This window comes from Symphalangus syndactylus, chromosome 17, assembly GCF_028878055.3.
Source record: "Symphalangus syndactylus isolate Jambi chromosome 17, NHGRI_mSymSyn1-v2.1_pri, whole genome shotgun sequence".
In the NCBI taxonomy this organism is placed as follows: Eukaryota; Metazoa; Chordata; class Mammalia; order Primates; family Hylobatidae; genus Symphalangus; species Symphalangus syndactylus.
Genome location: NC_072439.2, coordinates 88,327,289 through 88,352,752, shown reverse-complemented (window position 1 = coordinate 88,352,752; position 25,464 = coordinate 88,327,289). Strand labels below are relative to the sequence as shown.

At 42.1% G+C, this 25,464-nt stretch overlaps 1 protein-coding gene and 1 long non-coding RNA gene across 4 annotated transcripts; one reads left to right on the top strand and one right to left on the bottom strand.

Moving 5' to 3' along the window:
• The first annotated feature begins 122 nt into the window (after positions 1-122).
• Positions 123-24,414, top strand: LOC134733331 (uncharacterized). Its single transcript, XR_010116797.1, has 3 exons — positions 123-178; positions 23,794-23,968; positions 24,300-24,414. It is a non-coding gene; the product is annotated as an uncharacterized lncRNA (long non-coding RNA).
• FETUB (fetuin B) lies at positions 13,266-25,464 on the bottom strand. 3 transcript variants are annotated; one of them, XM_063622319.1, is made up of 7 exons: positions 25,240-25,464; positions 24,783-24,893; positions 23,369-23,456; positions 21,025-21,194; positions 19,799-19,900; positions 14,596-14,679; positions 13,266-13,634 (listed from the first exon to the last, which is right to left on the bottom strand). In XM_063622319.1, exons 1-7 carry the CDS (start codon positions 25,462-25,464, stop codon positions 13,266-13,268), a joined length of 1,149 nt encoding a protein of 382 aa, XP_063478389.1. The 3 variants fall into 3 exon arrangements, with proteins under 3 accessions (XP_063478389.1, XP_063478390.1, XP_063478391.1); XM_063622320.1 differs by lacking the exon at positions 24,783-24,893; XM_063622321.1 differs by lacking the exons at positions 23,369-23,456; positions 24,783-24,893 and having other exon boundaries at positions 25,236-25,464.

The following is a 25,464-nucleotide window of genomic DNA, read 5'->3' as shown; positions in this document are numbered from 1 at the left end:
TGAACATAAGCAGTGCCTATGTTGGTGTAGGGGGCGGGGCTGGGGTAATTTTCCTCCATCTGCCTGTCTGTCTCGGCTGGAAATCTCCATCATCAGTCAGTGGACTGATGGATCATGGCACTAAAACTCCTCAGTAGAAGGCAGCTGCATTATCTAAGGGAGGGAACATGTTAAACAGGTACCATTATAAAAGGAAGTGACTTCAGGTAAAATAGAATAATGAAGAGCCTGTCGTTTTGATGTCAGATCTGAATTTCTAACCTGGCTCTATTACTTTCTTACTGTGTAATGCTGGGTAAGCAGCAAAACTTCTCTGATAATTAGTTTCCTCATTTATGAAATATGGATTGATACCTCTTGGTAGGCTTGTGTGATAATTAAATAAGAAAACAGGCCGGGCACGGTGGCTCATGCCTGTAATCCCAGCACTTTGGGAGGCCGAGGCGGGCTGATCACAGGGTCAGGAGATTGAGACCAGCCTGGCCAACATGGTGAAACCCTGTCTCTACTAAAAATACAAAAAATTAGCTGGGCATGGTGGCGGGTCCCTGTAATCCCAGCTACTTGGGAGGCTGAGGCAGGAGAATCACTTGAACCCAGGAGGCAGAGATTGCAGTGAGCTGAGATGGTGCCACTGCACTCCAGCTCAGGTGACAGTGTGAGATTCCATCTAAAAAAAAAGAAAGAATAAAAGAAAGCAACCAATATAATTCTTGGCATAGAGTAGGTGCTGAATAAGTGATGCTATTTATTACTATTAGTGTGCCTGCAAAGAAGTTGGGGACATCTCATGCCATCCCAATTCCCTGCAAAAAGAATTGGTTCACGTGGAAGAGGATGGTGGTGAGAGTAAGAGTCAAATAGTTGGATGCCCGTCCCACTGTGAGAAGGGATCAGCATTGGGGGACTGGGCTATGATACAGCTGACCCCCTACCTTCACCCTTCAGAAGAAACCCATATACCTATATGCAACCTTCAGACCAGCAGAGCCAGCAGCATCAGAAGGGACCAGAGGAAATCAGCCTAGGTTCCGTCCTCACTGCCAACAAACAGCCAGTTAGGCAGCATCTCCATTCCTCCCTGTTCTATCCACAGGGAGTGTCTGTGAGAGTCTGCAGCAATGTCTCTCAGACTCGGCTTCATATTAGAATCACCCCAGGAGCTTTAAAAAGTCCTGATGTCAAGGACTCCCTCCAGGACAATTTAATCAGAATCTCTGGGAGTGGACTTTGGTATTGGTAGTTTTAAAACTCCTAGGTAATCCAGTGTGTGCAGTCAAGATTGAGAATTACTGGAATTCTAGAGTGAACTGAAGAGAGGGAAAGGATTTGAAGATAGAAAGAAAAGGGAGGTATATGAAAAGTAGATCTCATTTCCACAAGTCAGGGTTAATGAGTGCAACATGTTTTGAATAATGTTTGCAATTGAAATTTTAATGTCAGTAACCTGGCTTTTAAATACCCAATGGGACCAGCCCAGTGTAACGGAGAATGACAGGAATGTATGGAATCTGGTCAAGGTGTTAAGAGGTTCCAACCCAGTGGGGAAGGGGAAAGCTATTGATTAAAACAAAAACTATTTTGAGTTTTTGTTGTTATGAGTTTTTTTTATTATGAATTGAGCTCCTTAATGAAGCTCTTCTATTATGGCTATATAGGCTGCACCCTAAATGGGGTGTCCTGGATGAACCAAATGCTGGTGTAGGGAAAGGACTGGGAATGTTGAGGGGATGGGAAGAGGCATCAAGAGCAGGAATATAATTTTCCTACAGTACTGTTCTGCTGAGACTAAAGTGTAGCTCAGGGAGTCATGCATCCTCTTCCTCTTGCTTTATTGAATCTTAAAGAGCGATACAGTACTAATGATGCCATTCTAGCAACTGGAGTAGCTTCAGGGGAAAGAGCACATTAAGGGTGCTGGGATGGTAATGGTTGGGAGGAAGCTGAATGGTAGTAAGAGAAACATTCTGTCCTGAGAACTCTGATCCAGGAAGTGATATGTGGCTTTGGGGATGGTTCCTATTAGCATTATGGGAACTAGAGAGTGGCCTCAGATGGAAGTGCTGACTTTACACAGATGGTATCTTTCATGCGCGTCCGTGTGAAGAGACCACCGAACAGGCTTTGTGTGAGCAATAAAGCTTTTAATCACCGGGGTGCAGGCGGGCTGAGTCCGAAAAGATAGTCAGCGAAGGGAGATGGGGTGGGGCCGTTTTATAGGATTTGGGTAGGTAAAGGAAAAAGGGGGGTTGTTCTCTGGCAGGCAGGAGTAGGGGTCACAAGGTGCTCAGTAGGGCAGCTTTTGAGCCAGGATGAGCCAGGAGAAGGAATTTCACAAGATAATGCCATCAGTTAAGGCAGGAACAGGCCATTTTCATTTCTTTTGTGGTGGAATGTCATCAGTTAAGGCAGGAACTGGCCATCTGGATGTGTACGTGCAGGTCACAGGGAATATGATGGCTTAGCTTGGGCTCAGAGGCTTGACATTCCTGTCTTCTTATATTAATGAAAAAAATAAAACGAAATAGTGGTAAAGTGTTGGGACAGTGAAAATTTTGGGGGATGGTATGAAGAGATAATGGGCAATGTTTCTCAGGGCTGCTTCGAGTGGGATTAGGGGAGGTGTGGGAACTTAGAGTGGGAGAGATTAAGCTGAAGGAAGATTTTGTGGTAAGGGGTGATATTGTGGGACTGTTAGAAGAAACATTTGTCATTTAGAATTATTGGTGATGGCCTGGATATGGTTTTGTATGAATTGAGAAACTAAACGGAATAAGAGAAGGAGAAAAACAGGTATTAAAGGTCTAAGAATTGAGAGGACCCAGGATATCTGATTAGAGAGTGCCTAAGGAGATTCAGCATAGTCCTGCCAGCAAAGATTATTTATTTACTTCAAGAGTTAAGAGTGGCAGTTTGGGGATAGCACGAGGAGATATCAGCTGTGATGGCTTGGAGAAACAGTGTAAACTGGCAGTGTAAACAAGAGCAGGGCATGTATGAGTAGTTGAGAACGGTGAATAGGAGTATGACTAGACAGAAGATAGTACGGATGACAAGTTTTTTGGGGCACAGTCTAAGTTGGTCTGCTGTCTGGAATGAGACTGGGGCTTAAGAAAAAGGAGCGTCTATACAGGAGCTTAAATGGGCTGTACCTTGTAGCATTATGAGGACAGGCCTGAATTCTGAGAAAAGAAAGAGGTAAAAGTATTTCTAGCCCTTTTTAAGTTGGCAGCTGAGCTTGGTGAGGTGTGTTTTTAAAAGACCTTTAGTCCGTTCTACTTTTCCTGAAGACTGAGGACTGTAAGGGTTATAAAGGTTTCACTGAATACTAAGAGCCTGCAAAACTGCTTGGCTGATTTGACTAATAAAGGCTGATCTGCTATCGGACTGTATAGAGGTGGGAAGGCCAAACCGAGTAATTGTGTCTGACAGAAGGGAAGAAATGACTGCGGTGGCCTTCTTAGACCCTGTGGGAAAGGCCTCTACCTATCCAGTGAAAGTGTCTACCTAGACCAAGAGATATTTTAGTTTCCTGACTTGCGGCATGTTGAGTAAAGCTAATTTGCCAGTCCTGGGCAGGGGCAAATCCCTGAGCTTGATGTGTAGGGAAGGGAGGGGGCCTGAATAATCCCTGAGGAGTAGTAGAATAGCAGATGGAACACTGAGAAGTTATTTCCTTGAGGATAGATTTCCATGATGGAAAGGAAATGAGAGGTTCTAAGAGGTGGGCTAGTGCCTTATACTATAGCATAGCCTGCCTTTGCTGGTGTGTGGCGATTAGGCCTGGTGGAACTGCCATCAATAAATCATGCGTGATCAGGGTGAGGAACAGGAAAGAAGGAAATATGTGGACATGGGGTGAATGTCAGGTGCATCAGTCATGGGGGTCAGGTGTGGTATCAGGAATAATGTGGGAGGCAGGATCGAAGTCCGGGCCAGGAACAATGGTAATTGTGGGACTTAACAAAGAGTGAGCACAGCTGAAGGAGCCGGGGAGCAGAAAGTATATGCCTCGGGTATGAGGAAGAAAATAGATTTTGGAAGTTATGAGAAATGTAGAGAGTGAGTTGAGCATAGTTTGTGATTTTTAGGGCCTCTAAAAGTATTAAAGCAGCAGCAGCCGCTGCACGCAGACATGAGGGCTAGGCTAAAACAGTAAGGTCAAGTTGTTTGGACAGAAAGGCTACAGGGTGCAGTCCTGGCTCTTGTGTAAGAATTCTGACCACACTAACCATGCCTAGGAAGGAAAGGAGTTGTTGTTTTGTAAGGGATTGAGGTTTGGGAGATTAATCAGACACGATCAGCAGGGAGAGCACGTGTGTTTTTATGAGAATTATGCCGAGATAGGTAACAGATGAGGATGAAATTTGGGCTTGACTGAAGTAATGGGGGCTGTCTGTGAAGCCTTGCAGCAGTACAGCCCAGGTAATTTGCTGAGCCTAATGGGTGTCAGGGTCAGTCTAAGTGAAAGCAAAGAGAGGCTGGGATGAAGGGTGCAAAGGAATAGTAAATAAAGCATGTTTGAGATCCAGAACAGAATAATGGGTTGTGGAGGGAGGTATGAGGATAGGAGAGTATATGGGTTTGGCACCACAGGATGGATAGGCAAAACAATTTGGTTGATAAGGCGCAGATCTTGAACTAACCTGTAAGCCTTGTCTGGTTTTAGGACAGGTAAAATGGGGGAATTGTAAGGAGAGTTTATAGGCTTTAAAAGGCCATGCTGTAACAAGCGAGTGATAACAGGCTTTAATCTTTTCAAAGCATGCTGTGGGATGGGATATTGGGGTTGAGTGGGGTAAGAGTGATTAGGTTTTAATGGGATGGTAAGGGGTGTATGATCGGTCACTAAGGAGGGAGTAGAGGTGTCTTATACTTGTGGGTTAAGGTAGGGAGATACAAGGGGAGGATGTGAAGGAGGCTTTGAACTGGGGGAAAAGGCAGCAATGAGGTGTGGCTGTAGCCTAGGAATAGTCAGGGAAGCAGATAATTTAGTTAAAGTGTCTCAGCCTAATAAGGGAACTAGGCAGGTGGGGATAACTTAAAAAGGAGTGCTTAAAAGAGTATTGTCTAAGTTGGCGCCAGAGTTGGGGAGTTTTAAGAGGTTTAGAAGCCTGGCTGTCAATACCTACAACAGTTATGGAGGCAAGGGAAACAGACCTTTGAAAAGAAGGTAATGTGGAGTGGGTAGCCTCCATATTGATTAAGAAGGGGACGGACTTCCTTTCTACTACGAGAGTTACTTCAAGCTTGGCGTCCGTGATGGTCTACGGGGCTTCCGAGGCGATCGGGCAGTGTCAGTCTTCAGCCGCTAAGCCGAGAAGATCTGGGAAGGAGCCAGTCAGAGAGCCTTGGGCCAGAGTTCCAGGGGCTCTGGGAGTGGCTGCCAGGTGAGTTGAACAGTCTGATTTTCATTGGGGTCCTACACAGATGGGATACAGCTTAGGAGGAATCCTGGGCTGTAGGCATTCCTTGGCCTGGTGGCTAAATTTCTGGCACTTGAAGCAAGATCCTGATGGAGGAAGTCTTGTAGGAATGCTTGACTGCTGCAGCTTAAGCGTGTGCGGCTTAGGCATTTTGAAGTTCTTGTATGCTGGAGGTGTGGCTCGGTTTTGTCTCACAGCAGAGGCAAGTAATTGTAACTCAGAAACGTGTTGCTGTCTTGCTGCTTCTTCTCTATTATTGTACACCTTGAAGGCGAGGTTGATTAATTCCTGTTGTGGGGTTTGAGGGCTAGATTCTAATTTTTGAAGTTTTTTCTTAATGTCAGGAGTGGATTGGGTGATAAAATGCATATTAAGAATAAGGTGGCCTTCTGGCCTTTCTGGGTCTAGGGTGGTATAGTGTCTAAGGGTTGCTGCTAAGCGGGCCATGAACTGGGCTGGGTTTTCGTCTTTTCCTTGGGTAGTCTCTAAGCTTGTCATAATTAACAGCTGTGTAAGCTGCCTTTTTAAGCCTTTCAACTAGGCAGGAAATCATGTAATCTCAACTAGCTATACCTGGGGAATTTGCCTGATAGCTCCATTGGGGATCTTCTCGGGAAACTGCTCTAATGCCTTCCTGGAGGTCTGGCTCGTGAAGCCGATGGTTATCAGTGTGAGATTGGGCTAGAGAAAAAACTCTTTCCTGTTCATCTGGGGAGAGGGTAGAAGTCAGGATGACATTTAAGTCACTCCAGGTTAAATTGTAGGACAGAGTTAGATATTGGAATTCCTGTATATATTTAGTGAGGTTTGATGAGAAACAGCCTAAACGCTGACTGATCTGAGAGAGGTCTGATAGAGAAAAAGGTACACGTACCTTGACTATGTCTTCAGTTCCAGCCACCTCTCTAAGAGGAAATTTTTGGGCAGGTGGGGAAGAACTAGTCGTGGAACTAAACTGTAAGCTGGACCAGGTGTGAGGAGGGGAGGTGGTAGAAGGATTACAGGGTGGAGGAGTGGAGGCTGAGGAGGAATTGGGACTTAGCTCGGCCTGGCGATGAGCAGCCTGGGGAGGACGGGAAAGGTCAGAAGGGTCTGTAGAAAAGGAAGACTGGAAAGACTCAGCGACGCTTGGGGTTGGGACTGAGGGGACAGGAGGGAGGGAAAGAAGGAAGATTTGGGACGAGTTGCACTGGCAACAGAGACCAGGGAGGGACCAATGCATAAAAGAATGCCTGGACGTCAGGAATGCCTGGACGTTAGGCACCTCAGACCGTTTGCCTATTTTACGACAAGAATTATTTAGATCTCATAGGATGGAAAAATTGAAAGTGCCATTTTCCGGCTATTTGGAACTACTGTCGAGTTTGTATTGGGGTCAAGCGCATTGCAGAAGAAAATAAGATGCTTAGATTTTAGGTGAGGTGAGAGTTAAAGAGGTTTTAAGTTCTTAAGAACACAGGCTAAGGGAGAAGAAGGAGGAATGGAAGGTGGAAGCTTGCCCATAGTGAAAGAGGCAAACCCAGAGAAAAGAGTAGAGACACGGAGAAGGGGTGGGGGGTTCTTGCCCTCCAGAAAAGCAGAGAATGGGTCGGGGGCACAGAAATAAGGGGTTGGGGCACAGAGATAAGAGGTTGGGCCATGGAAATAAGGGATCGGGGCACAGAGATAAGAGGTCGGGGCGTGGAAATAAGGGATCGGGGCACAGAGATAAGAGGTCGGGGTTCCTGCCCCTCCCCTAGAAAAGCGTGACTTGCCACTAAGGGTGAAGGACCAAGGCAGGCATCCTTGCGTGGTCTGACACCTCTGAAACCTGGGTGAATAATCAGAGAGGTGTCCCTGCAATGATTAAACACCAAGGGAAGGCTGCCTTCCTTAGTCCATGACTGGCGCCGGAGTTTTGGGTCCACGGATAAAACGTGTCTCCTTTGTCTCTAGCAGAAAATAAAAGGAATTGAAATTAAGAGAAGGGAGAGATTGAAGTATGGCTCCAAGATTGAAAGGAGAAAGAGGTTGAGGGATAGTGAGGGAGGTTGGAGAAGAGAGTAAAAAGAGGCCGCTCACTGGATTTGACATTGGTGAGATGTTTCTTGGGCTGGTCAGTCTGAGGACCTGAGGTTGTAGGTGGATCTTTCTCACGGAGCAAAGAACAGGAGGACAGGGGATTGATCTCCCAAGGGGGGTCCCCTGATCTGAGTCACAGCACCAAATTTCATGCGCGTCCGTGTGCAGAGACCACCAAACAGGCTTTGTGTGAGCAATAAAGCTTTTAATCACCTGGGTGCAGGCGGGCTGAGTCTGAAAAGAGAGTCAGTGAAGGGAGATAGGGGTGGGGCCGTTTTATAGGATTTAGGTAGGTAAAGGAAAAAGGGGGGTTGTTCTCTGGCAGGCAGGAGTAGGGGTCACAAGGTGCTCAGTAGGGCAGCTTTTGAGCCAGGATGAGCCAGGAGAAGGAATTTCACAAGATAATGCCATCAGTTAAGGCAGGAACAGGCCATTTTCATTTCTTTTGTGGTGGAATGTCATCACTTAAGGCAGGAACCGGCCATCTGGATGTGTACGTGCAGGTCACAGGAGATATGATGGCTTAGCTTAGGCTCAGAGGCCTGACAGTATCTGGGCAGACTGGGCAGGTAGAATCTTCATCTTCATGTTTTCTTTCTCTTTCTCTTTCTTTCTTTCTTTCTTTCTTTCTTTCTTTCTTTCTTTCTTTCTTTCTTTCCTTCTTTCCTTCTTTCTTTCTTTCTTTCGACAAAGTCTCGCTTGCTCTGTTGCCCAGGCTGGTGTATAGTGGTGCCATCTTAGCTCACTGCTGCAACCTCCACCTCCCAGGTTCAAGCAATTCTTCTGTCTCAGCCTCCCTAGTACTGGGACTACAGGTACCCACCACCACGCCTGGCTAAAATTTGTACTCTTAGTAGAGACAAGGTTTCACCATATTGGTCAGGCTGATCTCGAACTCCTGACCTCAGTGATCCACCCACCTCGGCCTCCCATAGTGGTGTGATTATAGGAATGAGCCACCGTGCCCTGCTGTCTTCACATTTTCATTCTGCATTTAGGTTATTTCTGTGTGTCCTGACCATTTTATCAGAAAAAAGAGTTAGCTAACAGAATTTTTATTCTTTAAACCTTTTTGATTCATAATAGAACACATGCCCTTTGCAAAAAATGTGGAAAATACAAAAAGCATAAAGAAAATTCACCTCTAATTCTACAACCATAAGGAAAACCAACTATTTATAATGTATAATTGCTTCATACACTTTTTGCTAGTTGAATATATGTAATATATATGTTTTGCATCATTAGAATTATTCTGTACATACAGGTGTTTCTTTCCTTCCACTGTAGTTGAGTATGTATTTACTTATAACCTCTATTTTTTTTCAGGTATTAATAGAAACCATATAAGCTTTATAAATGTTTTTGTGTTTTTATAGGATTTTAAAATTTTGAGTTACTTTAAGTATACAATTTTTAGTCATAAACACAATCCCTGCACAAAGTAAAAAAGCAAACAATATTTTAGAATATTGTAAAATAAAAATTAAGTCTCTTTCCTCCATTCTTCACCTCCCAAACTCTTTCCCAAGAGAAGGACTTTTAACAATCCCTTGTTATATATGGCTTATATATTGTATTTTCCCTTAAGGTTATACCATGAGGACTTTCTCAGATCATTAAATATTCTTCAGAAAGATTATTTTTGAGATTACATAATATTGGTTGTTATATATGTGTTAATGTATTCAACATTCCCCAATTTTTGGCCATGTATATTGTTACCAATTATTTGTTCTTATAAGTAATGCTACAGTGGACCTCTTTGTAAATCTCTGACGATGTCTTTGAGAATCACTAGACTGGTTGACAGAATTTTATGACATTTAATTTTTTTGTAATAGGAGTCACTTTTTAAAGAAAATGTAGTTTTTATCAGGCTTAATGTATCTATTTTGTTAATTTACTTTAAAAATGGGCTTTAATTTTTAGAGCAGTTTTAGGTTGACAGTACAGCTGAGTGGCGAGTATAGAGTTCCTATGTAGCCCCTACATATGCCCCTCACACTCACAGCCTCTCCTGCTATAAACCTCTGAACACTAGCAGCGCATTTGTTACAACTGATGAACTTACATTGGCACATAGCTATAACCTAAAGTCCCTGGCTTACATTAGCATTCATCCTTGATGTTGTACCTCTATGGGTTTTGACAAATGTATAATGAAATGTATCCACCATTGTAGTAGCATACAGAATAGTTTCACTGACTAAAAATTCTCTGTGCTCCACATATTCCATCCCTGTCTTCTTGCTAACCACTGGCAACCAGTGATCTTTTTACTGTCTTCATAATTTTGCCTTTTCCAAATGTCATATAGTTGGAACCATACAGTGGTTAATCTTTTCAGATTGGTTTCTTTCACTCAGTAATATGTATTTAAGTTTCCTCCGTGTCTTTTTTATGGCTTGATATTCATATTCCTTTTTAGTGCCGAATAATATTCCATCGTCAGGATTTAGTTATCCACTCACCTGGTGAAGGACAGTTTGTTGCTTCCAAATTTTAGCAATTATGAGCAGATCTGCTGTGAATATCCATGTGTGGGTTTTTGTATGGACATAAGTTTTCAGATCATTTGGGTAAATACCAAGGAGTGTGACTATTGGATCATATGATAAGAGTATGTTAAGTTTTGAAAGTAACTGCCAAACTGTCTTCCAAAGTGGCTGTACCATTTGCATTCCCAGCAGCAATGAATGAGAAGTTCCTTTTGCTCCATATCCTTGCTACCATTTAGTATTGTCAGTGTTCTGGATTTTGGCCATTCTGACAGATATGTAGTGATATCTTGTTGTTAAAATTTGCATTTCTTTGATGACATATGAAGTTCACTGAAGTTCAGCATTTCAGATGTTCACTTAACCAATTTTTTTTTTGGTGAGGTTTTAATCTTTTGTCCAATTTTGTTTTTTTTTTTAACTTCTATTTTAAGTTAATGAGTACATGTGCACATTTGTTATATAGGTAAACTCATGTCATGGGGGTTTGTAGTACAGATTATTTGTCAGGCAAGTACTAAGCCTACTACCAAACAGTCATTTTCTTCTGATCCTCTCCGTCCTCCCACCCTCCACCCTCAAGTAGGCCCCAGTGTGTGTTGTTTCCCTCTATGTGTCCATGTGTTCTCATTATATAGCTCCCACTTATAAGTGAGAGCATGCGGTATTTGGTTTTCTGTTCCTGCATTAGTTTGCTAAGGATAATAACCTTCAGCTCCATCCATGTTCCTGCGAAAGACACGATCTCATTCTTTTTTAATGTTTTGCCCATTTTTAAATTAGGTTGTTCATTTTCCTATTGTTGAATATGTTCATTTTAAACATTCAGCTGAGGTAATCTCAATATTATATAACTAGAAATACTCAGCTCCTGAAATTTTGTCGTAGAAGATTAGTGTTAGCAATTTGCAAACTACTGATGACTTGAACACAAGAGCCTCAGATCAGTAATAAATGCAGCATTTTGCAACTATTGACAAGGATGCAGATTAGCTTGTCTGCATGTAGTCTGCAGAGTTAGAAAAAAATATCAAGGACTGAAAGCCAGAGAAACAGTATCTAAGAGATGAGCCAGAGAAGAGGAGCCCAAGGTGGGATATGAGGGGGAGTGGTCAGAAAGCTAGAAGAAGAACCTGGAGGATGTGGGTCACAATCTCCTTGAAAAAGTCTGAAGAGCAAGCAAAGTCAGCATTGCCAGATGCTTGAAAGTGTAAGTAAAAGTGAACAGAATTTTTTTTTTTAATTTAAAATAAAAGATTGTTAGAGAACACTAAGTCAGTGGGTTATGGGAAAAGAGAGAGATTCACATTACTGTGACCTAAGGAATGAAGAGGTGGTGGGGAAGTGGCAAGCATGGGAACAATCTAGTTTTTCATGAATTAAGCCACGGAAAGAGAAAGGAGGTGGTAGGTAGAAGGAGAAACAAAGTCTGAGGCCCTTCCCCATCCTTTTACCAGGAGAGAAGGGCCTTATAGAACACTCCTTGGGAAACCCCAGTTGAGGCTCTTAATGGTTTCTCTCTGTTTGCCTTAGGCCCATCCTTTGACTTTCTCTGCCTGGCCTTGTCTCCCAGGCTGACTCCAGGGAACTGAAAAACCCAGCCTCTCCCTGCTGGCTAGTTTACCATTGAGTTCAAAGAGCCATTGGGAGGAGGAGATTGGAAGGAAGCAGGAAGGGAGGGAGAGGGGAGGGTGCTTATTCCCTGCTCCTTCCCGCTCCAGCCCCGGGTTCTGCAGGGGCTGCATCCCTCCACCAGGGCGGCTCCTGCAGGGTGGCTTCTCCACAGGATAGTTCCAACAGAGCGGGGAAGCCAGCCATTCCTGCTGCTGCTCAGCCTCGGGTGGCAAAGGCTCCCTGCTGCTGCTGCTGCTGCTGTCCAGGTGCCTCAGCATCCCTTGGCCTTCCCTTTGCCTAGGCCACAAGCCTTCACTAAAGCTCCCTTCGCTGAAGTCTTTTTCTTTTTTTGAGACGGAGTCTAGCTCTGTTACCCATGCTGGCGGCGTACAGTGGCATTATTTCAGCTCACTGCAACCTCCACCTCCCAGGTTCAAGCGATTCTCCTGCCTCAGCCTCCCGAGTAGCTGGGATTACAGACATGTACCACCATGCCCAGCTAATTTTTTTATTTTTAGTAGAGACAGGGTTTCACCATGTTGACCAGGCTGGTCTTGAATTCCTGACCTCCAGTAATCTGCCCACCTCGGCCTTCCAAAGTGCTGGGATTACAGGCATGAGCCAGCGTGCCGGGCCAACTGAAGTCTTTTTAGTTGAGCCACCTGAGTACAATTCTGCTTCTTTCAGACCTTGACCAACAGGATGTAAGACCCCACATGACACCCCCACATAATCAATTCCTTCTTATGAGAAGCAGATAAGAGGAACAGAGTGTGAATACTGTCTACTTCTCTTACACAAATTATGCTGAGGCCTGTGTGCCTCTTCTAACAGCCTCCAGGAAACAGGACAATAGCTGCATCTGCAAATTCTCTGTCAAAATGTCCGAAGTCCTATCTGCTGTGCATGTGTGCATGTGTGCATATGTATTACTGAATGAGGGGAAATTGGTCCTGCAGTGTTTGAAAGATGGAAAACGTAGACTGCAATTGAATGCTGTGATGGGCCCTCCTCTATCTGTCCTGGAGAAATTGTAACAGTGATGAGAACTGTCACAGTCTGCTGCTCCCACAGTGTCTAGCACAGGCCACATGTGCACTTCTCTTCCATGTGCCCCCAGCTGTAAGTGAATTACACCACTGTTGAGACCTGGAGACTTCCAGACAGATGAAAAGAGGTAGAGGGTTGGAAATGGTATGGACCCTGCACAGCTAATACCTGTCCTGGAATTAAAGGGAATTTAGGGACTGAAACTGTGCTGGGCATTAGTTGCTCATGCCTCCTGGTGTGAGGGAAAGTATCTTTACTCATGCAATGCTTTCATGCTGAGATTTGAGCACATATATACTGCTGAAAAGATAAGTATCTTTATAAGTGAGTGGCTGAAGACATAAGAGAGGCATCTCTCCATGGTATGAGACTGCTCAGTTTAGGAGGCGATGCAGCCCAGTGTACAAGGCAGTGTACAGGGTAGAGTGCTGCCCAAGCCGAGAGTTCAGTCTCATTATTTCCAATCCCAGTCAACAGGCTGAGACCAAGAAGAGTCAAAAAGGCATCCTTTATTAGCCACTCTACGTGTGCACACTCTGTCTCTGTCCATCGTCCCCATCGCCTCCCATCCCATGCGGCACACCATACCCCTGCAGAAGACTCTGTGTGATTCTCACGGCGGAAGGAAAAGAGGGCTGGCATTCTGGGCTGGCCCTGGGCACTCAGCAGTGCGTGCTTTTTCTTTGGGGAAAGGCAGGACAACCAGCTTCTCCTCCATAGGCTCCAGGAAGAGGAAGGAAAGATCCAGGGTTTCTCCCTGGGGATTCGTGGTTAGGTCCAGATGCACCGGAAAGGCCTCCTGAGGGCCCTTTTCCTGGGAATTTTTATCATCCAAGTCAGGAAGATATTGGACAGATCCTCTTGGCCCAGCTTTGGAGGGGGACTCTGTGGGGGGTGTGTTTTTCTGCTGGAGTTCTCCCATCTTGGGAAGGTTTGTAGGTTTCTGGTTAACAGCAGAGTTTTCACTTCCAGTGGCTGGAGCCTGGAATGAGAACATTTTTGAATGCAGAGTTCCACAGGGAAAGTCCTCCCATGTCTGGTACCAGCCTAAGCTGATCTGTGCCTTTCTGTTGGAACATTTCAAAGGGAGACTAGGTAGAGGGATGGGCCTCCTGGTGAAAGGTTTAAAAAACAAAACAGATAAGGGCCAGGGGGAACCAAAACCTGTAGAAGCTTGTCTGTGACACTGTGAGTCTCACAATTTCAGAGCTGAATAATGGCCCAGAGAGGTTCAATGACTCACTCGAAGTCTCCGGCAAGCTATCTTTCTGTTCCCAGTAGTGGAAGCAGCAGGTGCCTTTCCTTGCTTGTTTATTCTGCACCAGGCCTTGTACAGCACCCTTCATTCAGGTCCTTTCACTTGCTTCTCACAGGGATCTGAATGATGCAGTGTTGCAATCCCATTTTATAAATGAGGCAACCAGAACTCAAACAGGTAAGTATGTGCCTGTTACACAGCTCACAAGTACCAGAGCAAAACTGGATCCCAAGTGTCCTGTTTCAACTGCCTCAAATATACCAGGCACAAATATACCTCAAATATAAACTACCTCTCAAATATACCAGGCTACCTTATAATAAGTGCACAATAAACACTTCTGGAAAGGGATTGAATATTTTCATGGAAATAACTTCTCCCTGTGGCTTGAGGGAAGGTTTCTTTGGGACACTGGATTTAATGTCTCAGAGGGTTAAATCACATCCAAGCCAGCAGTTCCCTGTTTCTGAATTTGTCTTGCTTATTCTGCAGGACCATATTGTGACTGAAACAAGGCATAACAGGTCTTTGACTAGCTATCCTGTGGGTGTGGCCTCAGCGTAGCCTGCGGAAAGTGGTCAGCAAGGTGGTTGGGAAAATCAGAGGAGGGGGTAAGGTAGTGGCAGGTAACTATCGATAATATGCTCTTCTTCACAGAAAGACAGGCAATTAGATTGAAAAATACCTGTGATTCAAAAAAGTCACAAGTCACAGAGACAAACTTTTCCCAGTGTGTTCGAGTCAGACAACCTTTGCAAAGACCAACAGGCTAAAAGACAGAGAAAATACAATGTTATGTGAGTGTTACCAGTGATCACAGATGGAAATCAACTAGCTTTCTACTTGTATAGCTACACAGCCAATCAACATTTTTATGCTTCTACTATGTAACAGGTAGACTCTGAGTCAATTCTTTCTAGATCACCCCTACCAAGAAATCATCCAAATTAGGCTAAATTACCTCCAATAATGAGAAACTGAGTATTTCTTGAGGAATGAAACTCTGTTTATTAAAAAAAAATTCTTTGTGTTGAGTGGAAAGTTATGTCTATACAACTTCTACCTCTTGGCCTTAGTTCTACCCTTGGGTCAATTAGAAAATGTGTTTTCATCTTTTATGTAGCAGCTCTTTAAGTATGTTCCACCTGAGATTTCTCTTCTCAGACAAAACCACTCTCAGCTCCTTAAATTTCTCTTTACTTAAAAGTGAAGTAGCTTTGTTTCCTTATTACAAATGTAATAGTTAGAATATAGATAAACAAAAGAAAATAAAGACCTGTAAATTGCATGAAATATATTTGTTACCTGCAGTGATTTGATTTCTTTTCTTCCAGTCTTTTTTTCCTATGCATATACATTTTTCTTCTACAAAATAGAGTCATATTATATATATATTACTTTATAACTCTATTTTGTCACTTAACAATATATTGTAAAAATCCTCTTATGGCACTGAATGGTCTTCTAGGGTTTTTAAAATAATGGCTATCTAGTATTCCTCTGTGATGTTTAACAAGCTCTCTTTTGTTGGACAACTAGATTGAATCTAATTTTTATGTTGTTTAAACATTGAAGCTATATATTTTCATGTATTCCTAGTTACTTCCTTAGGATAAATTCCTAGAAGAGGAATTTTAGAGTCTATACCGTATGTACATTTTCAAGCATAAATAGAATGTTACAATAAAATGTTGCCTCGATTTCTAAAAAAGAGCTCTTAAGTATATCCACATAAAATTTACTACATTTGTCTAAAAATAAACTAAAAATAGAACTACCATTTGATCCAGCCATCCCACAACTGGCTATCTACCCCCCACCCCAGCCAAAAAAGAAACTACTATAAGAAAAAGACAACTGCACTTGTATGTTTATCATAGCACTATTCATAATAGCAAATCTGTGAAGCCAATGTTGTGTCCATCAATGGGTGATTAGATTAAACTGTGTGCACACACACACACCATGGAATACTGCTCACCTATAAAAAAGAATGGTATCATGTCCCTTGCATCAACATGGATGGAACTGGAGGCCATTATCCTAAGTGAAATGACTTAGAAACAGAAAGCCAAAAACCACATGTTCTCACTTAAAAGTGGAAGCTAAAGAAAGGGTATACATGGACACAAAGTGGAGTAACAGACACTGAAGACTCCAAAAGTTGGGAGGGTGGTGAGGGATGAAATACCAACCTGAGCTGGGTGCGGTGGCTCACGCCTGTAATCCCAGCACTTTGGGAGGCTGAGGCAGGCAGATCACTTGAGGTCAGGAGTTCGAGACCAGCCTGGTCAACATGGTGAAAACTGTCTCTACTAAAAATACAAAAATTAGCCAGGCTAGGTGGCAGGTGCCTGTAGTCCCAGCTACTTGGGAGGCTGAGGTAGGAGAATCGCTTGAATCCAGGAGGTGGACGTTTGCAGTAAGCTGAGATTGCACCACTGCACTCCAGCCTGGTTGACAGAGTAAGATTCTGTCTCAAAAAAAAAAAAAAAAAAAAAAAACCACCCTGAATACAATGTACATTATTTGGGTGATGGATACATTAAAAGCCCAGATTTCACCGCTATGCAATATATTCATGTAAGAAAACTGCACTTGTATCCCTAAATCTACAAAAAGAAAAAAAATGTCTAAACAGATTACCTAAATATTACTCTGTCACTCAGCTCCAGAGCATATGAAAAAAAGACTAGAAATTCCTTAAAGTGGGAAAATCCATTAAAGTATGAAGTGTCTGGGGAAAGGTGCTTCAGCCTTTTCCTTCTGTTCATCACCAAGTCACAAAGAGGAAGGGCTCTCAGAGAACCTTCTGGAGAAACTGCAGGTACTTGCACCAAGGAGACCTGGCCACTCCACCCTAGCTAGGATTTACTGAGCTACCAAAGTTCATAGGCCTACCTGGTGCTGACACTAGAGTGGATCACAAAGGGAGTTTATAAGTGTGCTGAATATGTGAGCCCTAGAGGCTGGGAACACACGTGGCATCCAGATTTAAAAGGGAGAAGTAAAAAGCTATCTCTTTTCGGGTAACATGATCATATAGAAAATCCTAAGAAATCCACTAGCAAACTATTAGAATAAATGAGTTCAAGGTTATAGGACATAAGATCAATATAAAAATTCAATTGTCTTTCTACACACTTTCAATGAACAATCCAAAAATGAAATTGAGAAGACAGTTTCATTACATTAGCATCAAAGAGAACAAAATATTCGAAGAGTAAATTGACCAAAATAAATGAAAGGTTTGTACACTGAAAACTATAAAACTTCGTTGAAAGAAATTAAATGAATTCTAAACAAATGGGAAGATACCACATATTCATGGATTTGAAAACTTAATATTGTTAAGATGACAGTAAATTTGACATTGATGTACAGATTCAAGGCAATCAAATGTATCAAATTTCCAACTGCCTTTTTAAAAATAGAAATTGACAAACTGGTCCTAAAGTCAGCATGAAAATTCAAGGCATCCAGGATACCCAAAGCAATCTTGAACAAGAAGAACAAAATAGGAGGACTTAAATGTTCCAATCTCAAAACTTACTACAAAGCTATATAGTATTCAAGACAGTGTTATACTGGTATAAGCTTAGAAGTGTAGATCAATGGAATAAAATTGAGATTAAAGAAATAAACTCTTACATTTACAGTCAATTGATCTCCAAGAAGTATGCCAAGACAACTACATAGGGGAAAGAATAGACTTTTTAACAAATAGTGCTGGAAAAATTGGATGTTCACAAGAGAAAGAATGAAGTTGAACTCCCTGCCTCACACCATGTACAAAAACTCAAAATGTGTCATAGGCCTACATATAGGGGCTTATTTCTTTACTTTCAATTTTATTCCATTGATCTACATATCATTCTTTTTTTTTTTGAGACGGAGTCTCGCTCTGTTGCCCAGGCTGGAGTGCAGTGGCGCGATCTCGGCTCCCTGCAAGCTCCGCCTCCTGGGTTCACGCCATTCTCCTGCCTCAGGCTCTCCGAGTAGCTGAGACTACAGGCGCCCGCCACCACGCCTGGCTAATTTTTTTTTTTTTGTATTTTTAGTAGAGACGGGGTTTCACTGTGGTCTCGATCTCCTGACCTCGTGCTCCGCCCGCCTTGGCCTCCCAAAGTGCTGGGATTACAAGCGTGAGCCACTGCGCCCGGCCGATCTACATATCATTCTTATACCACCAAGACACTGTCTTAAATACTGTAGCTTTGTAGTAAGTTTTGAGTTTGGGAAGTATGTCTTCCTATTTTTTGTTGTTGTTGTTCAAAATTATTTTGGCATTCTGGATCCCTTGCATTTTTACAGATGTAAATCTTGGTGATTATGGATTAGGGAATGGTTTCTTAGATATGACATTAAAAGCACATTCAAAATAAGAAAAAATATATATAAATAGAACTTCATCAAAATTTAAAACTTCTGTATTTCAAAGAACGTTGTCAAGAAAATGAATAGACAACCCAGAGAATGAGAGAAAAATACTTAAAAATATATATCTGATAAGGACATTTTATCCTATGTAAAGACTCTTATTATTCAACAATGAAAAGATAAGCAACTGGATTTTAGGTGGGCAAATGATTTGTGTAGACATTTTTCCAAAGAAAACGTACTAATGGATAATAAACACATTAAAAGAGGCTCAACATCATTAGTTATTAGGAAAATGCAAATAAAAATCATGATGAGATACCAATTCATGCCCAGTAGGATGGCTATAACCAAAAGAAAGATCATAATAGGTGTTGGCAAAGATGTGGAGAAATTGAAACCCTCATACATTGCTGATGGGATTGCAAAACTGATGCATTCACAGTGGAAAACAGTATAGCAATGAAAGGGGTAAACATGGAGCGTTTTTCGTTGTTGTTTTTCATATGACAAAAACTCCACTCTGAGGTATATACTCAAGAGAAATGGAAACATATATGTACATAAAAACTTGTACACTTGTTCATAGCAGGAACAACTCAAATGTCTATCAACTGATAGATGGATAAACAATAAACAATATCTATGCAATAAAATATTATTTGCTAAGGAAGAGGTAAAACTGCATCTATTTATAGATGGAGAAGCTTTGAGAACACTATGCTAAGTGAAAGAAGCCAGACACAAAAGATCATATGCTGTATGATTCCATTTATATGAAATGTCCAGAATAGGCAAAGCCATAGAAACAGAAAGTAGGTAAGTGGTTTCCAGGGACTTGGTAAGGTGGCAATGGGGAATGACTGTTAGTGGGCGTGAGGCTTCTTTTGAGGCTGATGAAAATATCCTAAAATAAGAAAGTGGTGATGGTGGCACAACTCTGTGAACATATTAAAAATTACTGAACTGTATACCTTAAACGGATGAATTTTACAATGTATGAATTATTTCTTAATAAAGCTGTTACTGTAAGTAAATGAGAGGAAAAGTATTTTGGTGCATTTTGCCCAGTTGCACTCCAACACATCGTGCCAAGTTAAATTCCCACCAGGTGTGTTTCAGATGGCTTCAAGGCATACTTTCCTTCTTGGATGCCTCTTTGAATGAAGGCCTATTTGACTTTGTCCTTAAAGAGTGGTCCAAGGAATGGAACACCATGCTGTATTACAAACACAACTGGACTGTGTTAGACCAAAGCACGGCCATTACCCATCACTGAGATGTCTATATTTTACAGCTCTATATAATCACTTTTGCAACTACTGATGAAAATTGCACTTACAATTGAATGCAGTCTGGATCTGTCTAATCTCTAACTAGTCAGATGCTCCTTGAGGGGAAGAAAAGCATCTCATGCCTTATGACACCTCATATGTAATTTATGCTCCACAAACACTTAGAGATGATCTGTGAACACTCAAATTATGAAGACATTCAGGAAAACTCACCACAGAGTCGGAGGACTGAAGTGAACAGCTGCGGGCCTGGGATTTGGTACACGGTGATTCTTTAATTAAGTATTCCACAAAGTAAGAAGGGCCAAACACCCACTGTTATGAGACAAGAGTTGAGACATAAAAATCAAACATTTCTGCCTGGGGAAAAGACCCAGGTTTGGCAGCATTATATCTACAGAAACAATATGTCACCAGAGGCATTGTCAAGGCACATATCTGTTGTTCCGCAAATCCCCACACTGATCAAACTACGTACCATGATTTAGTTATTAAGAAAACATAATCTCACACCTTTCTTCCCTTCTTTAAGATTTGAATGGGCCCTAAACACCTTCTTTTGATTTGTTTATTTTTCCTTATGTAGAATTGACTTTTAGATTTTTCTGCTTATGAAAGAAATATCAGGCCAGGTACAGTGGTTTATGCCTGTAATCCCGGCACTTTGGGAGGCCGAGACAGGTGGATTGTTTTGAGTTCAGGAGTTCGAGACCAGCCTGTGCAACACAGTGAGACCCAGTCTCTACAAAAATAAAAAATTAGCCAGGTGTGGTGGTATGCACCTGGAGTCTCAGCTACTTGAGAGGCTGAGGTAGGAGGACTGTTTGAGTTCACCCTGGGTGACAGAGTGTCTCTGTCTCAAAAAATAGAAAGAAAGAAAGAGAGAGAGAAAGAGAGAAAGAAAGAAAGGAGTGTCTGTCTCAAAAATAAAAAGAAAGAGAGAGAGAAAGAAAGGAGTGTCTCTGTCTCAAAAAATAAAAGGAAAGAAAGAAATAGAAAGAAGGAAAGAAATCAACATAATCTAAATACAAATCAGCCTTCATTTTCCCTAATCTATACAATTCAACACCCACTCTAGGCCTTAAAATAGAGTAAAAGTTATGTTGTAGAATGGTCCATGATCAGTCACATTTGAGAATACAGCAGTAAGTGGTGAACCTATGGACAATCCCCCAAGGAGACTAAGAGTTCATTTCTCTTCTTGCTTTAAGGTTAGGGAAACAAAATCAAGCCACCTGCCTCTTGTAGAAATGCCATGGAATCACTTAGAAACTGAAACATGATAGAATGGGCATCAGGTCTATCAAAGAGGGGAAAGTAGAGAAAGGTATTTTGGTTCTAATCAAAATGAGTGCCTTGACATTCTCCTCCCAGCTTAGGAACCTACAGCAACAGTTATGAGACACACTGTGTAACTGGCTTGAGCAGTTTAGCCTTACCTGGCTAGAAGCCCTGGTGACTTTGAAGAGAGAATACTGCTTGGATGTGTTCTCATTGTTGTATTTCGCAAGAGACTCGGTGGCAGCCTCCAGCACTTGGTGATTGGAAGAGTCAGTGGGCATGGAGCTTGGGCAGTCAGGGCACATCATGTAAATCTTTTTTTTTGAAACTGTTGATGCCAATAACATAAGTTTTTAAATATTATCAATTTTCAATAAATCATATGACTGTAAATAGGCAAGGATGGGGCGAGGAAGACATTTTCTGGAATAGAAGTTAGCTGTCAGCAGTGTTTTCTGTAATGACCATGTATTACTTTCACAATTAAAAAAGAGACCAAAGCAAAGCAAAGTTTTTACCTCACACACATTTACTCTGAGAATTTTGTTCAAAGACACGTAATATAGTATATTAAAATAGGACCTTTTCCTCCAACTAGCTCACTATCCTTTCTCATTATTGACTCTGTAGACTGTCTTCAGAGGTTGGGATTTTATTACTGCAATATCTTATTTATCTTTCAGTTCCTAACACCGAACATCATATTTGATACATGGGAAGCGCTTAGTAAATGCTTGTAGAATGAATGGATAAGTGAATGGCATAGTAGAAGGCGGAAGTGCACCCTCTTTGGTTAGAAATGCAAGTGAGATCTGTCAAAGTATACAAAATTACAGCTAGATAGGGGGATAAATTCTAGTGTTCTAGACCACTGTAGGATGACTATAGTTAACAATAAGATAAAATTTCAAATAGCTAGAAGAAGGATATTGAATGTTCCCAACACAAGGAAGTGATAAAGGTTTGAGATGATGGATATACTAATAACCTAATCTGATCACAATACAGTATATATATGGAAATATCACTATATATGCCATAAATAGGTACAACTTATTTATCAATAAAAAATAGACTAAATATTTTTTTAAGAAGAAAAATGCAAGTGAGCCAGAAAACAAAATGGGTCAAGTCACTGTGTGACTGGGCAGAATGATCACATTAAGTACAGCCAGATTTCTGTTTGGGAGGAGCTGAGGGAGGTAAGCCTAGTGTGAAAGTCAGGGTACAGAATTTATCTTGAAGCTGCTTTTGCAGAGCAAACACATTGTTTTTAGAAATTCTGTGTTTATCTGCATGCACTTGGGGACTGGTGGAGATAATGGGGGACTTCCAGCCACAGCTTATCACTCCTGAATCATCACCACCTGTCACTTCCTGACCTTCCGTAGCTCTGATACCTATGACTTCCATTTAAGTCCTGAGACTGTTTGCTACTTGCTGTTTTGTGAATCTTGCCTTCACAACCAGGAACCTTAAACTGTGCCTAACAAAATGTTTGCTCGTTTGCCTTGTTATTCAAAGCAACCAGCAGCATTCTTATCTCCTGGAGCTTATTAGAGATGTAGGATCTCAGGCCCTGACCAAGACCTATGGAATCAGAATCTACACTTGCACAGGATCCACCAGGGGGCGACACACATGTAGTTGTTCGACAGGGGACCAAATTCTGTTTTCCCGCACCGTGGATGCTCTCTTTCCAAAGACTTTCCCTTGAGAAAAGGAAGGTCCCAAATGAATGCATGTGCATATTTCAAGTGTCATTAAGTTTCAGCCTCATTTCTAGTCCAATTATTTACTTAACAGCATTATTGACACCTTCTACTTGGTGGGAACTGAGGAAGGGTGCAGCAGGAGGAAGAAAGGAGAAACTATTCTACATGATATAAGATATGCGATCCCCAAATCAAGGCAGTGCATTATGCGTTCCCTGAGTAGTCTAGACAAAGTTTTATAGGAATGCAGATTACAAAAGCACCATTCCTTTCTAGAATAGAGAACACTGTGGAAGAAGTGGTGGTGGTCCTTAAAGAATAGGTGTGTTCCAAGGTCAGAGGTCATCAGGGGAGGGCATGATCAGCAGAGGGAGAGGCACAAGCAAGACGCAGAGACTGGAAAGTGCAGTGCATGTTCAGAAAACAGTGTGGCATTCAGTAGAATGGAGTGAAGAGTTGGTGTAGTCTGGGAAATAATGGCAGCAATAGCAAGAAAGGAAGCCTGAGGGAACAGTCATAGAAATTATACCATTTATGTCAGACTGAAAATGTAAGATCTGATGCAGCATATAAATGTAGAGGTAATTTAGTAAGATTAATTGTGGGAAGAGGAGCAGTATAGGATGAATTTCAGTAAGGAGGTAAGTACTGGAAATATTAAGAAACTGGCATGAAGAATAAGCAGAAAATAAAAATGAGAGATACCCTATACATTCTTGGCAAAGCCCTGGTTAAGTACTCTTTTCCATCCTTTATTAAAACTAACAAAATCATAGTGATTTCTTACCTGGGCGAAGAGTACAGTTATAAGCAGCTAAATAGAGAACTCTACTTGGGTTGTTCATATAAAATATTGCTTTGCATTGACCATAAACCTGAAACCAACAAATACATTTTATGACATAGCGAATGCAACTATGAGCTTTTAAAATACCTCCAAAATTAAAGTCAGACATTTTAAAGTAATTAGAAACTTAAGATCAAATTCTGTGGTTTTGGCTGGGAGGAACTGCGGTTGATGATCAAACTGTTTAACCTTTTCCTAGGACACAGCTAGAATATGTTTCCCAGCCTCCCCAACAGATGTGACTGTGTATAACTGAGTTCTAACCACAGGAAGGTGAGCAGAAGTGAGGTGTAACCATTTCCAGATCTGGCTCATAAGGGTCCCCCACGTTCTCACTGTACTCTGTGCTCCTTCTCTGTGCACAGCTTGATGCAGATGAGCAGGTAACCATGGAGGTCGTGAGCTGAGGCTGCAGAGTCTAGAGCCAGAGCATGGAATAAACTTGAGTCTCAAATCACCCCTGGAGCAAAGCCCCCATCTAATCAGGAACTTCTACTTTCAACTTTACATGCGTGAGAAATGAAATTCTATCATGTTAGAGTGAGTATACGCTTTTTGTGTCTGTGTTTTAGTAGCTAGTGTCACCATAACACATATAATTCACAACAGGATATTCACTTTTCAAAATCAAGTTGGGTACAGTTTGACCAATTGGCTACATGATTAGGAAAAATATCTTGATCAAATAGTTTTCTTCTAAACACTTATATCACTATTCTGCACTTACATTGTAAAGTTTTAAATCAATTAATGAAAATCATCCCAGGATAACTAAGAATGAAATGAAATGGATTATCTATTTTCAAGTCTCTTCTATGATCATCTTTAGAAGACTAATTCTGAGGCCCTTTATTATGCTCTGTGGTTTCAGGAAATCCTTACACGGCACCCCTGAGAGCTTTCATACCGCAAGTCATCCATTTTCCTCCCCTCAAACCTGGCATCGGTGTTTATTAAAACAAAGCAAAATAAAACAAATAGACAAAGCTCTACCTCCATCACTTCTGCAGTCTACATTAACCCCACGTCCAGAATATTCACACCTCAGGTCTTTTTCTCACAATTGAAACACCGGTTCAGAGCCTAACGGATGGTCTTGGAGGTAAAAACGCAACTTGGGGCAACTTTTTCATTCTGTTCTGCATGACCCCAGTGGGACTTCTCAGAAACCCCTCTCATGAGTTAAACTTTGTTCTGTCTAGAGCATTAGAATAAGCTCATGGGCACCTGCCAGGAGATTATAAAGTGGGCCATTTAAAAGATGGCAGATATTGAGCACCATTGATCCTGTAGAAAGAGGGCACCTACTTGCTTTCCCTAGGGCCCTTAATGGTTTATAAAACCAAGCACTCACCAATTCAGAAAATATGCTCTTTCCACAGTCTTGCCATGCCTTCTTACTGAGCACATGGCAGTCGGTCTCTAGCACATCCAGTGTGAGATAGAACAGAGATCCCAGGCCATCCTGTAGGAAGGGGTAGAGAAATGCAACACATTTCACAGGAAGCAAAAACCCAGAAAGACAGCACGAAGAAACCCCTGCTTCATGGGAAAGCCAAAGAACGCTTGTGAAGATGCCCCGTAAACCATTAAATCTGACACAAGTGTCAGAGTAGGATCACCGTTAACACTTGTTTTTACTAACAATAAGTGCATTGTCGCTGACCCTGGCAGAGGAGAACGGAGAGTTCTCGGCAGGGCTTCCACTATGGAAAGCACCTGCCAACATGTGTCTCTGGGTTCCCTCACCCTGGCCAGTCTCTCCAGCTTGCCCACATCCCTGCCCCAGAGTGGGGACCATCACTACCCGCCTGTCTGTATTCCTGGGCATCGTTCACTCGGTTGAGTCTCAGCACATAGCCGTCCTTTCTGTCTTTGTTAATGTCCCGCAGGGCAAAGCCTGCAACTTCCAGCACATCTGAGTCATCGCAGCCCCGGGAGAGCAGAGCCAAGGGGTTGAGGGCCAGCTGGGGCGGAGACATTGCTCCGCAGCACAGGACTAGGGTACAGAGTGCCAGGGGAAGGAGCAGACCCAT